Here is a 12,426-nt window from a genome sequence, read left to right on the forward strand (position 1 = left end):
CCGCTAACATGACAACCCGAACCCGTCAACCCAAACTCAACCTGAATTGCCACCCCTAAATTTGTATATGTATTCTTACATTATTTGTAAGGGACCTTCCGCTTCCTTTTAATTCGAACTTGTGATTTTTTTGTCTCTTAGATCGACTTTTTTTCATGGACATTCCCACAGTATATGTAGATGATTAAATATCATGTGACATGATATTTTTCAGCGTTACTTACCAGCTCTCGATTAAGGATAATTTCAACTACTGCTCGTTTCATTGGTTCGTTCGACTTACTCTATTTCAACCCTCATCGTTTATGAATTTAAATGAGTTCGTATTTATAGTTCACTCTAAATTGAATAATTATTTAATTGTTATTAAAAAATTTAATTTTATAAATTGTCCTATAATTTAATATTATTAATATCATCAATTATTTGTATTGATTTTATAAATTTTATTTTATATTATTTATTAATTAATTTTTTATATTTAACTTATTTCTTATATAAAAAATATATATTTTGTTAGGTGATTAAAAGATCTGAATCAATCAATTTTAATATTTTGTAATTAAACTTAATTAAATAAATAAAATTTACCATATTAGTATCTGACATCAAATTTAACAATAAATAATAACATTTTTTTAACAAGTAAATAATAACAAAAAAAAATTAAAATTGAACCAAATTAGTCTATAACAAAAATAATATATTAAGACAACTGTTTTAAAAACTAACTTTTTGATAACTGAACAAAATAAACCCTTAGAAAAAAAATCCTAATCAAGATTTGAAATCATGTACTCTAAGATACAATCACTTAAACCTTCCTTAATTAAATTTGTTTATTTTTTTTTTGATAAATTCTTTAAATTTTTATTCACGATTAACACATTTTGTTTAAATTATAAATCTGTCAATGCTCATCCCTAATTCTTAAGTGTTGTGACATCTAAACTTAGCATAAAAGAAGCACAAACTTAAACATTTAAACACCATGCTATAATTGGATCAAACCGAATAGCTTATAGTTCTCTTATTGCATTCATAGCGGTGAACCACTAAAAATACTCTTTAATGTAAGAAGTTTATTATAAACACGACAACATTATTTGTATCGGAGAATTCCATGGACGTCCACAATTCCAGGAGGGAAGACAGGATCAGTAGCGGCTCTTACTGCAACTTTCGCCACCGAATTGACGCTAACAGGTGGAGTGAAAAGAGGGCCTACAAGAGGGATCTGGCTAAGTGGTTTGACCCTTTGGAAAACCTGCATTGGTTCAATATTTCAGGCAAAATGCATAAAAGATGTGGATTCAAATAATTACATCTTATTTTCAATTTGGCATCATGAGATTCAAAAACAAAAGTGTTTTCTAAATAGGGCTGAAGAAAATGGAGCTCAAAATGAAGAAAACAGTGATGTTGTCAATGAAAGGGGAAATACAGAAAGAGGTGACCATTTACCATTTTGAATCTGTTAGAAAAACTGCCAATGAAATCATGCAGAATTTCTCATTTAGGTGTGGATCCAAATGAAAATTGGGTGAATTAAGTAATTAATTTTTTAACTACTTTTAACCTTGTAGTAAATACTAAAATATCCAAAAATACTAAGATTAATTTGATTAATTCACGAGTTTACAGTTTGTTTTTCATTCATTCTTACTGTATTACCGAGTTAAGTCTTTCACAGCTAACTTTGAGCTTAATCTAAATCATTAAGTGCTTTTATAAACAGTTATCAATTAAATTTAATTCAAATAAATACATAATTTTTTAAAATTAAGGGATAAGTTATCAAACACCCCAAGATTCACCTATCACTTAATATGAAAAATTAAGTGCTTATTTGAAATAAGTTCAATTGATAAGTGAAAACTATGAAAATGCTATAAATGACTTAAACTTAGTTGGTAGTATAATATGAACATGCAAAAGACAACTTTAATTCTCGAAAACTAATTTAGTCGTAGATAGTTTTTAAAGACTTTCATGATACTAATTTTACATTTTATCAAATCAATTTGCATAACAAGTATTTAAAGTTATGATATTTTTATTAGTATTCAACATTTAATTTTCAGTTTTAACAAACACAAGTATTTCCAAATAGGGTAATGAAGCTCAAAATGGAGGACTAGAAAGAGGTAATCATTTACCATTTCCAATGGAGAACCAATTACGGCAAGAGGTACCTTCAAGCTGCCAACACGTCGAGTTCCATGAATAAACCCGGGCCTTAGAATTACACCTGAATGAATAATTTGGAATTTAGAAAATTGCATGCATATTTTCCCCTAAACTACAATATGCTTGACAACCAACGGTTTATTGCTACTTAACGCTACTCACCTCCGTATAGATATTTGTTTAGTAGCTCAGTCTCAGCAGCCCTCTGAAAAATAAGGTGATCATGAGGAAAAAACTACAATTAAAACCTATATATGTTACCTCTTTAAAAAAGTTAATCGTTAGTACTCAGATTAATAGACAGAATATCGGAAAACTGACCCTCATGCAATACTCCTCCTCATAAAGAGGATTAACTGAAAACAGTAGGCTATGCTTGGTTTGAACAAAATTGTGGGATGGATCCAATTCCAATTGCATTGTTTGAAGACTTGAAATGAAAATTTTAAATAATAAATCTCACATAATTGAAATACATGTCATTTTTTAGCTTCAGTTGCATTTGGGACATTGTACAATTTCATTTCTTTCTACTTACATCTCTTTCATACTTTACTAGTTTTATTATATGTTTATTGAAAATTTCCCTAATTTTATTAATTTTGTAAGTTTTATTAGTTTTAAGAACATGGTTTATTCTCTCTGGAAGAAGATAGCACAACCTCCCAAAACCATGCCCCATTTCCAAAAAATGATTTGCATATAATATTAAACAGAAAACTACACGGGTTCCACTCTCACTTAGAGCGCCTTAAATGGAAGTGAAAGTTGTGGGTGTCATTCTAACTTCCTACATTAAACAAAAAAACTAGAAAAGACCTTGTTTGGTGTGTGCGTTCAAAATATCCCACTATCCAATCAAAAATCTACTAATCAATTACATCATTCAAATTATCAACCAAAATACCCTATCTATAAAAATATTATATTTATACCCCTAATGTATTTTACCCAAATAACTACAAATAAGCTGTTTTTTTATAACCTACATCAAACAAACTTATTAAAAATAACTAATCAAACAAGGAAACAAATGAGGTAAAAGACAATACTTTTGTCACAAGGAAACCAAAAAAGCTAGCAGGACTGAATTCTTATTTAGGTTAATCAATTGTCCAAAGACAATCACACATAATTTTCACCTCTTCTAATTAAATAACTATGGGCATGTATATATCCACTTGTTATACAGGATCCCCAATTCTATCCTTAATTTCATTTTTGTTCCAAACGCACCTAAACCAATAACAGTCAAGCCACTTTCCCTTTTCTTTTTAAAGATACACAAAATATTAAACAAGGATAGGTCTACAAGGCTTAACTCTAATTTCAGACATAACTTTGTTTAAGTTAGCTTTAGTACAGTTTTAAATGGTAGCAGATATAGATGGAGTCTTTCTGTTCCAGTTATCATTAAATGTTCACCAGTATCACAACTTTCATTTATCAGCAATCCAGTAGACAAATGCAAAATCCAAAAAATGGAATAATTTGACTTCCAGTATATAAAACGTAATACCTTTCCCTCATAATATCCTTGTAGCAAGTAGTTTACTATGCCAAAGTCAGCGGCAGAGATATAAACAAATCTCTTCACACCTGAAAACAGAATTTACATGAGACATTTACAGATGTAACAGTATTACCGTTTCCAATTGTCTCTCCAATAAATGGTAAAAGGAAGTGTATAAATAGTATCCAATTTCATTTTTATAACATTTTAAATACCTGTCCCTAACATCTAACCCAAATAACCCCGAATAATCCAACAATTTTTTTCCCCAAAAACATCGGTTTATTTCAAAAAATTCCTACATCAAACAAGCTCTTATTAGATAACTATGCTTTCATTGACATAATTGATCAATCACTTGTAAATTGTTAATTAAATGAAGTATCATCTTCCAAAGTTCATCTTTTATTGTTAATTAGGGTTTCTCCAAGCAATCAATCCTTGTTGATATCTGACAGGCACACAAAGAATCTACAGAATCCTATAACCAGACATTAAAAAAAAGAGAATCCTATAACCAGTCATAAAATCATTTCCCAACAAATCATGCTATATCTGTAGATTTTGAAAATCTTCTCCAGATCCATTGGAAAAGGTAAACTACAAACAGTTGTGCCTTTGAAAAAAAATAAAAGCCACCCAAATTAGTGGGGGTAAAAGTTTTATAACCAATAATTTGATCATTCCATCTATTTCTGTAGATACCAAAGGTTGTCATTGATAGAAGTCATAAAGAGATACTATCAACAGAGAGCAATGCAAATTGACTTGAAAATATCTAACCCAAAGGGATCGTAGTTCAGAAATTATATTGATTGTGAAAGGAATTTTTAGAAAAAATGTCCGTATACATCTCTACCTAATAATATAAATGCAACTACTAAACAAGAAGTGAGATTAATCTATATACAAAACTCTACCCAAAAAAAAGTACCTTGATCTGCAGCAGTTCTAATAGCATTTATGTTTGCAGTCCCATTAAGCTTGTACATAAATGAATTAGAACCAAAACCTCCAACACAGGAAATCTGCAAGAAGGAAGAAAAACATAACTGGCAGTTGGATTGCAACCTAAGGCTATTAATGGGCTGTTTTGGTAAAAAAAATCATGTTAATCATGACCAGGAAAAATATACATTTATCTTATGAAACAACAAAAATCACACTATAATCTGGGTCATAATGTAAAAAATTATCTGGTCTAAAAATCTTATACCAAATGAAAAAAGTCACTATCTATTTTAACTATGGAGATTTTCCAATGAGATCGTGATTATGACAAAATACTAATTTCCAAATAGGCTCGTTCATGTCTTATTTCATGTCACAAAGTTTCTTTGAAAAAGAGAGGAAACACCTAACACGAACTACCTAAGAAAAGCGAGGCGAGGAGCAGAAAGAACAGGGATGGAATTTGCAAAAGAATAAAAAAGGTAATAACATGACACAAAAAAAAACAAGACAGCACAGATGGACTTGAGTTCTCAGCAAAAAGGAGCAACACATAGCTCCATTAGGTTTCCATTTTAGTGCCAACCTGCTGTTATCTAAATCCAGTGATGATATAATTGCATTGACATAACAGCAAAATGTCTAAGCAGCCTTTGAAACAAGAAGGAAGAAGAACCGCTGGGCTATAAATAGCCTAGAAAGTTCCAAGGTCAAAGGTGACAAAAGATCTGCAAGCCCCATAATTTTAACTAGTTTAATTGGTGATGCAATGGAAGGAGATAGTTTCATCATTTTTAATTCTTGTTTCTCTTTTCATTTATGTAACCCTTGGCTAAGCATCTGGTTATGCGATAACAATGAGGAGTCGACCAACCACGTTCTACTGCACTGCTCACTTGGTCAGATATCTGGTGTTTAATTACTTCAAAGCATTCTCAATTTTCAGTGGGTCATGCCTAGATCTGTTGCAGATTCTTGGGCTCAATGGATGATAGGTTGGTGTTCGAAGATGAGCATCAAAATTCCGAATGGAAGACCATCTCCTCATTTTGTGGTGGACGGTATGGAAAGGACATTGGAAAGTGATGATCAATGGCTCCTCCACACCTTTGCTTCAATAAAAAGAACAGAGGAATTTGAACATGATGGGGGCATTTTGATCAGAATCTAACTTTTCCTCGTTATTATCTTTCCATTTTTATGTATTTCATTTGACTGTTAAATGTTTGTACCTCGCGTTCACTTTCTCCTTCAGTAAAAGCCTTTGATGTATTTGTGATTTTTTTGCTTTGATTTGAAATTAATGACTACTAAGGTCATAACTTGTACGTTTTTGGTGGATTCTTCAACATATTTCGCAACAATATGGTCTAATAAAAAGGTTTTATCCTTTCAAAAAAGAATAACAGTAAAAGAAGCACATACAACAGCAGTTGCGTCGCTAAAAGCTTCCTTCAATGAATCTGGTGACAACAAATCTCCTACAAATGGAGGAAAACGGAAGTGTTAAAACTCAGAGCAATAAATTATCTGCCGAATTGACAATAAATGAATGAATAGGAAAACATAGTTCACCTCGACGCCAAGTTACATTGTGTACCCATTGTTCATTTATGGATGGCTTACCAGATCTACAGAAATTTAGATAAAACAGGAACAAATAGAAGATACATCAGTACTCTAATTAACATTTACATAAGCATGATGCAGAATAAACTGATATTATGCTGTGGAAGGTGGAAACTACATCCAAACTTAAATGGGAAGAATGAATTGATTATCTTACAGACAATTGTGTTTTACATTTAAGGATATAAGCTCATTTGCTTACTCAACTCACATCAAAAGCTCGTTTTTCTTCCTCAACTTTTAAATGGCTCAAATCACTTATTGTCGTCATTTTTTGTTAACGCCATTAAGGTCTTGATAAACATTTGGAATTCTTGAGATTAAAGAACTACAAATTTTGTGTATCGATGATTTAAGAACAAAACCAAGTTAAAAGAAAAAAAAAACTGGGGAGAGGTAATATAAACAACTGAGAAAGCAATACGAAATTTTAATGCAAGTTAAGGAAGCAAAATGAACTTCTTTCCAACTTTTATATAGTAATCTTAAACCCTTGACCCAATGATCTTTAAAAACATAAAGCATACAAGAATCATTAGCCTCAAATTGTGTGAGCATACTCTCAACAAAAAGTCGCTAAGCTACTATAACCAGTCATTCAACAAAAGGAATTTACAATGTAATGCGGAACCATAATGGTATCTTAATGACTGAATGGGGGATAAAAAGATGCACCCTAGACACATAATTTTGAGATCTAGGATAACACAATATAATGCCCATAAAAGAAAAATAGAGGGAAACAAATTTTGCTAGCAACTTTTTTCAAATTGATCATATCTGAAAAATCTACATTTGTTATGTTTGTGAAATCACAGTGATCTGAAAAATAATCTTATCAACATCATGAAAAAAATCACAATACCAAATCAAGCAAAAAATTACATTATAATTTGGATCATGATGTAAAGAATAATTTGTATACCCAAATGAAGCAGCGAAAATCACAATATATAATTTGGATAATGATGTAAACAATAATTTGTACACCCAAATAAAGCAGCAAAAATCACTCTATAATCTGGATCATGATCCACAAAATACCTTATACCGAACAAAAATAATCACTTTTAAAGTTTGATCTTTTGGCAATATTTCAATGAGATCGTGATTGAAATTGTGACAAAATACCAGTTTCCAAATAGGCTAATGTAAAATCTTTACTACAATATATATCAGAAACCAAATTCTTAGTGACTAGTAAACAATTTTGTTTCTCAGAAGATGAATCCTCAGAAATCTTTATCCACGCAAAAAAAAATACCTGCTCAGGCTTGCAACAGTCAAACCTTGATCTAAAGCCTGCTTACAAACATGTGATCCTACGAATCCATTTCCACCCAATACAAGTAACTGATACAGAAACACCACAAAAAAAATGAATGTATACTTGCGAAAAGAAGTGGTGGTTCCAGATAAATGTTGCAGGATGTTGTGAAATACATCTATTGACTACCTTATCAGCAGGAGGAGGGGGTGGTGGAGGGGTAAAAGATGTATCTGAAGGAGATGTCTCTACATTCTCAACTTTGAAAGGTTCATCTACCTTGTTTGGATCTGTAGACAGATATCTCAAATTTCTGGGAGTAGGAGAAGCAGCAGTACTGTTTCACATGAAGAATAACTTACATACCCGAAAACGCCTTAATCACATGCATCAAGCATTTTACACAGAAATATCTTAAACCATAATGTAAATAAAGAAATAAAACAGAATCCAGAAACTCTGTTGTTTGTCAATTTATGCTACAATTGAAAACTAACAGAACTTCAAGTTGATCTACCTAGAAAGATTCATCAAGCTTCCCCTGTCGAAAAACTAAGACGTATAAATAGATCAACCATCTATAGATCATAGGTAATCCCTCTCTATCTGTTAACTATGCAGACCAATAAAGCTCAAGATAATATGTTATTGCAAATGCCTGTATTGGGAGCCCTTCATCAATCAATTTCAGTCCAACTTCACTTTGTTCTACACTCAATCACTAATGTTAACAAACAAATACAAAATCTCCAAATTCTTAGAATCCAGACTTCCTTAATTCTTCCCTTCAGCGTCAAGAAATTCGATTCTCTCCTATTACATTACTAAAAACTAAACCGTTCCTTCGTATCATTGAAATGCTGCTCAAAATCTTAAGAACAGGGCGAATATCATGTTATTGTAATGAAAATTCTGAGTAAATAAATACGAAAACATGCAGTTCGAAGTAATCACAGAGTGTTTCACAAGGAAATGGAAAGTTAAAAAGGAAACTCACTAAATTCTGGAGAGACGAAGTCCAGAACGAATCAAACGTGACATGATCCTTCTCGCGAGCGGAATGCGAATGGAGCGATCCTGAAAACGCAGAAAAGGGATGGAGGTTCGGCGAAAGATGCAGAAAGGAGAGAGGGAGAGATGAGGGAAAGTTGGACACGTGGCGAGATGGTGGTCTGACTTGTATAGATCATACGTGGCGTTATCGTGACCTTTAGTCTTTGACTTGTTAATTTGGTTTGGAAGCTGCCACAATTTTATTTTGTACATATCAAATATAACACTATTATTCATTAAAAATAATCAAAATTAATTTTTTTTTTTTAGTATATGATTTTTTCTTTTTAAGGTAGGTTCTTTCTTAAAAAAACTTAATAAAAATTAAATTTTTAATAGATCATTTTTCAATAATAACATTACATATTTCATTAACTAAAATATTAAAATATTTTTTATTTTAAATTAATTTTTTATTTTATTTATATATATCAATACTTTTAAATCTTTTTACCAAGAATAATCATTACCTCCTCAAAATCATCACCAATTATTATTTTTTTCTCTTTCTAGATTTTTTAAAAAATTTTAATTTCTTTCTTTATTTGGTAGAAAGATTATAATCCAAATTATTATTGTAAATTTGTCTTTATAATAATATTTTAATTATTATACATATATATTATTTTTTTAATATTATTTAAATTATCTTTTAAGCCATTGTGATGTTTTTCATAAATATAAAATAAAGACAGGATTGTCATATGGATGAAATTGGGGTTCAGTGGACCAATTATGATTTTGGATCCCTATTTTTAAATCTTGCAATTTATACTTTCTATTATTAAAGTTATAAAAAACGAGATTTTATCGTAACGGTTTTAAACGCCGTTAATTTATTATATACATGACATTTATCATTAATTTAACTACTGAATTTCAGCAAATCAAAAATTTTGACATCTGATATTCGCGACAAAAAACTCTAAAATCGCTGAAATTCGGTAATTAAATTAGTGACATTGATCTTTTATTTATTTATTTATAAATGTCACGTAAATAATAAATTGACGACGTTTAAAACCGTCTATTTTGTATTAACTTTAACAAGAATATCCTTAAATTAATATTTGAAATCTCAATTAACCTATCATATAGAGTCTCAGTCTAACTATTCAACCATAGTCTCAATCTAACTATTCAACCATAAAATTTAAAGTTTCAAAACAAAAATCAAATGTGATATCCCTTTCAAATGAAAGTGAGTCATTGTCATCTTAAAAAAAATAAAATAAATCGAGCTCATGTCATTATTAATATTTTCTCATTTATTTATATATAAAAATATTATAGATTAAACACGTCAACAAAAATTTACACTAAAAATGGGATCCTCTTCATCGTCGCTACCAAAGATAACCTCATATTACGTCGATTGGATTTGTATAACTAGCCTTATAGATGTTGAAAGACTAGTTGTTGAGATGACAAATTCGAAGAATTTGATATGGCAACAGGGAGGTTGAGCAGACTAAGACTGAATTAAAAGAGCCAATAGATTCTTGTGAGGTTGAAATAGAGTATTCTTCTTCATACCCCTCGGGTTATGATGCCTCCCCGAATGTCGAAAAAAGGAAGAGTAGACAGATGGTGGTATATCAAGAACTGAGTTCATCAACTTCTCATCTTATTTCGGTTTTGTTGTTTGAGAAAGAAACGATTAACGAGATAGAAAGTAAATTATGGTCACTTATAGAAGATATAATCCAAGTCAATCATATTAGAACACTTTATCATGAGATTAATGTTCTTGAATCACCAATTTTCAATCATGACATGCCTAATTAGAAATTAGTGGTTTTTGAGCAAGATTATGATGTCAACGAGAATATGTAAGTATAATTTTTGACACATAATATAACTATGAATGAAAATAAATTCCCCATGATGAAGGTCCTTAAATTATAGACTAAAGTGTGGCCCATTGTGCACGAGATTCTACCACTCCCATATATTTTCCACCCAAGTCATTCTTCATCGAAAATAATACCAACATTGTCAACTGAACTGAATATGTTAAATGATCTACCTTAGGGTATATGCAAGTAGGAAAACATATCTCAAAGCTAAGAAAGAGTTATTCCGATTATATTTTATTAATGATCATAAAGATTATTGCTTGAAACGTTTATGGGTTAATTTGAATGTAAAAGTACTGGAATTTTTTTTTTTAATTTTTTTTAAACCCCTAGCATGTCCTCAAACTCATAATTTTTGTGCTCTACAATTATTAGTCTCCACAAAAATATATTTTACCTTTTTTTAATTTATTTATTATTTTATCATTTTTTTATTAAACACCAAATTCATTCCTCACAATATTACTTTTAATATATATATATATATATATATATATATATATATTTAATCCTTAAATGAATCATTCCTTCCCTTCATTTCTTTTTATTGGAACTTGAAAATAGAACCCTCAAATGTTCATCTCAGTTAATTGAACTAAAAAATATGGACTAACTTGATATTCACAAATTATTAAACTTTAAACTAGACAGAAAAAAACCTTTATTTTTAAACAAATTAAGTAAATAATTATTTCAACTCATCAATATCTCAATAAGGATTTAGTTATAATTAATAAATATATGAAAAGAGAGATATTTTATATAGTAGTTCAATGAGTAATAATGGATTTAATTTAACAATTTTGTTTCATTTTCATTTGTAAGCATATTAATTCAAATAAGAGTTCGGAAAGATGGATGATAAAGAGATAGAGAAGGAAATAGTTGTTGAAAATAAGAAGCAAACAGAAACTTCCAAAAGTGAAAAATATGAGTGACTTTAAAAATAAATAAATTAATTAAAATATATATTTTGGCCTATTTGTTTTTTAAACTAGAATTAATATTTGAGAAATATAGCACGACTATTTAATTTAAGTAGTTAATTAATTAAAATTGAACATAATTAGCTCTTTGATCTCTTAAATAAGACTTATTTTTCACTTGAATTACTTGATAAGTTGTCTAATGCTCACTAAGCATTTCCAGATTTATAAAAAACGACACAAACCGTTGCTAAAAGTTAAAAAAAAAAAAACTAATATTATTATATATATATAATCTAGGTTATCTTATATATATTATTCTAATTATTTTTCTATAACTTTTTCATACTTAGTTTCTCTAAATCACATGCATGACAAAAATTGTTTTTATAACTAAAATTGGAAGTGCTCGTAACTTGATAAAAAAAAAATTCGTTACGAGAATATTAACGAATATAGTTAATATAACACATATGAGGTCCATTCAATGAACTTATCTAAATCAGCTCATTTTCAGATTTATAAATTGTGGCATTACAAAGTTCCCTAAAATTTAAAATCATTCCCCAAAACTCAACACTTAGTTTCTCTAAATCTAGGGTCTGTTTTAATTTTCTCCTCCTTAATTAATTTGTCTTTTTTTTAAAGTAAATACTTAATCATGATAATAAAAAAAAACTTGTATTTATACAAGTGCAATGTTTTGCATATATTAAACCATTTTTTTTTGTGAGTTTCTTGTACACTTTGTTTATTTTAGGTTTTATTGATATTGTTAATTGATACAAAACTAAGTTATATTATTATGTTTTGAAAATTATAAAATTTTTAAATCAAGCTACTTAATTAATAAATTGGTAAATTAAAAATAGAAGCTAAAATAGATAAATTAGTAAAATCAGCTAGTAATATGCGTCGCTATAAAAGCCATTGTAAAGCGTCGCAAAATTCAAATATGTCGATTTTCTACAACAAGTTAATTTATTAGCTACATTTTTATTTGTTCACAGTAAAAGTAATAACTTTACTCATTTTGAA

The 12,426-nt window shown here is 29.5% G+C and overlaps 1 protein-coding gene across 1 annotated transcript; it reads right to left on the reverse strand.

Moving 5' to 3' along the window:
• Positions 1–974: 974 nt before the first annotated feature.
• LOC124930553 (uncharacterized protein At1g32220, chloroplastic-like) lies at positions 975–10,218 on the reverse strand. Its single transcript, XM_047470887.1, has 11 exons — positions 10,140–10,218; positions 8,174–8,258; positions 7,830–7,887; positions 7,548–7,735; positions 6,230–6,285; positions 6,080–6,135; positions 4,638–4,731; positions 3,710–3,789; positions 2,353–2,395; positions 2,160–2,251; positions 975–1,267 (listed from the first exon to the last, which is right to left on the reverse strand). Exons 1-11 carry the CDS (start codon positions 10,216–10,218, stop codon positions 1,103–1,105), a joined length of 996 nt encoding a protein of 331 aa, XP_047326843.1. The 3' UTR covers positions 975–1,102.
• Between the last annotated feature and the right edge of the window lie 2,208 nt (positions 10,219–12,426).

This window comes from Impatiens glandulifera, chromosome 3 (genome assembly GCF_907164915.1).
Source record: "Impatiens glandulifera chromosome 3, dImpGla2.1, whole genome shotgun sequence".
Classification (NCBI taxonomy): domain Eukaryota; kingdom Viridiplantae; phylum Streptophyta; class Magnoliopsida; order Ericales; family Balsaminaceae; genus Impatiens; species Impatiens glandulifera.

Bases quoted from the DNA above. Each gene is read 5' to 3' on its own strand.
- LOC124930553 (XM_047470887.1), bottom strand. From the start codon at position 10,218: ATGAACTCAGTTCTTGATATACCACCATCTGTCTACTCTTCCTTTTTT. The intron at 7,888-8,173 runs GTCTGCATAGTT...CATGTGAAACAG, and splicing joins TATTATCTTGAGCTTTATTG to TACTGCTGCTTCTCCTACTC. The intron at 6,136-6,229 runs GTGAACTATGTT...CTCCATTTGTAG, and splicing joins CAATGTAACTTGGCGTCGAG to GAGATTTGTTGTCACCAGAT.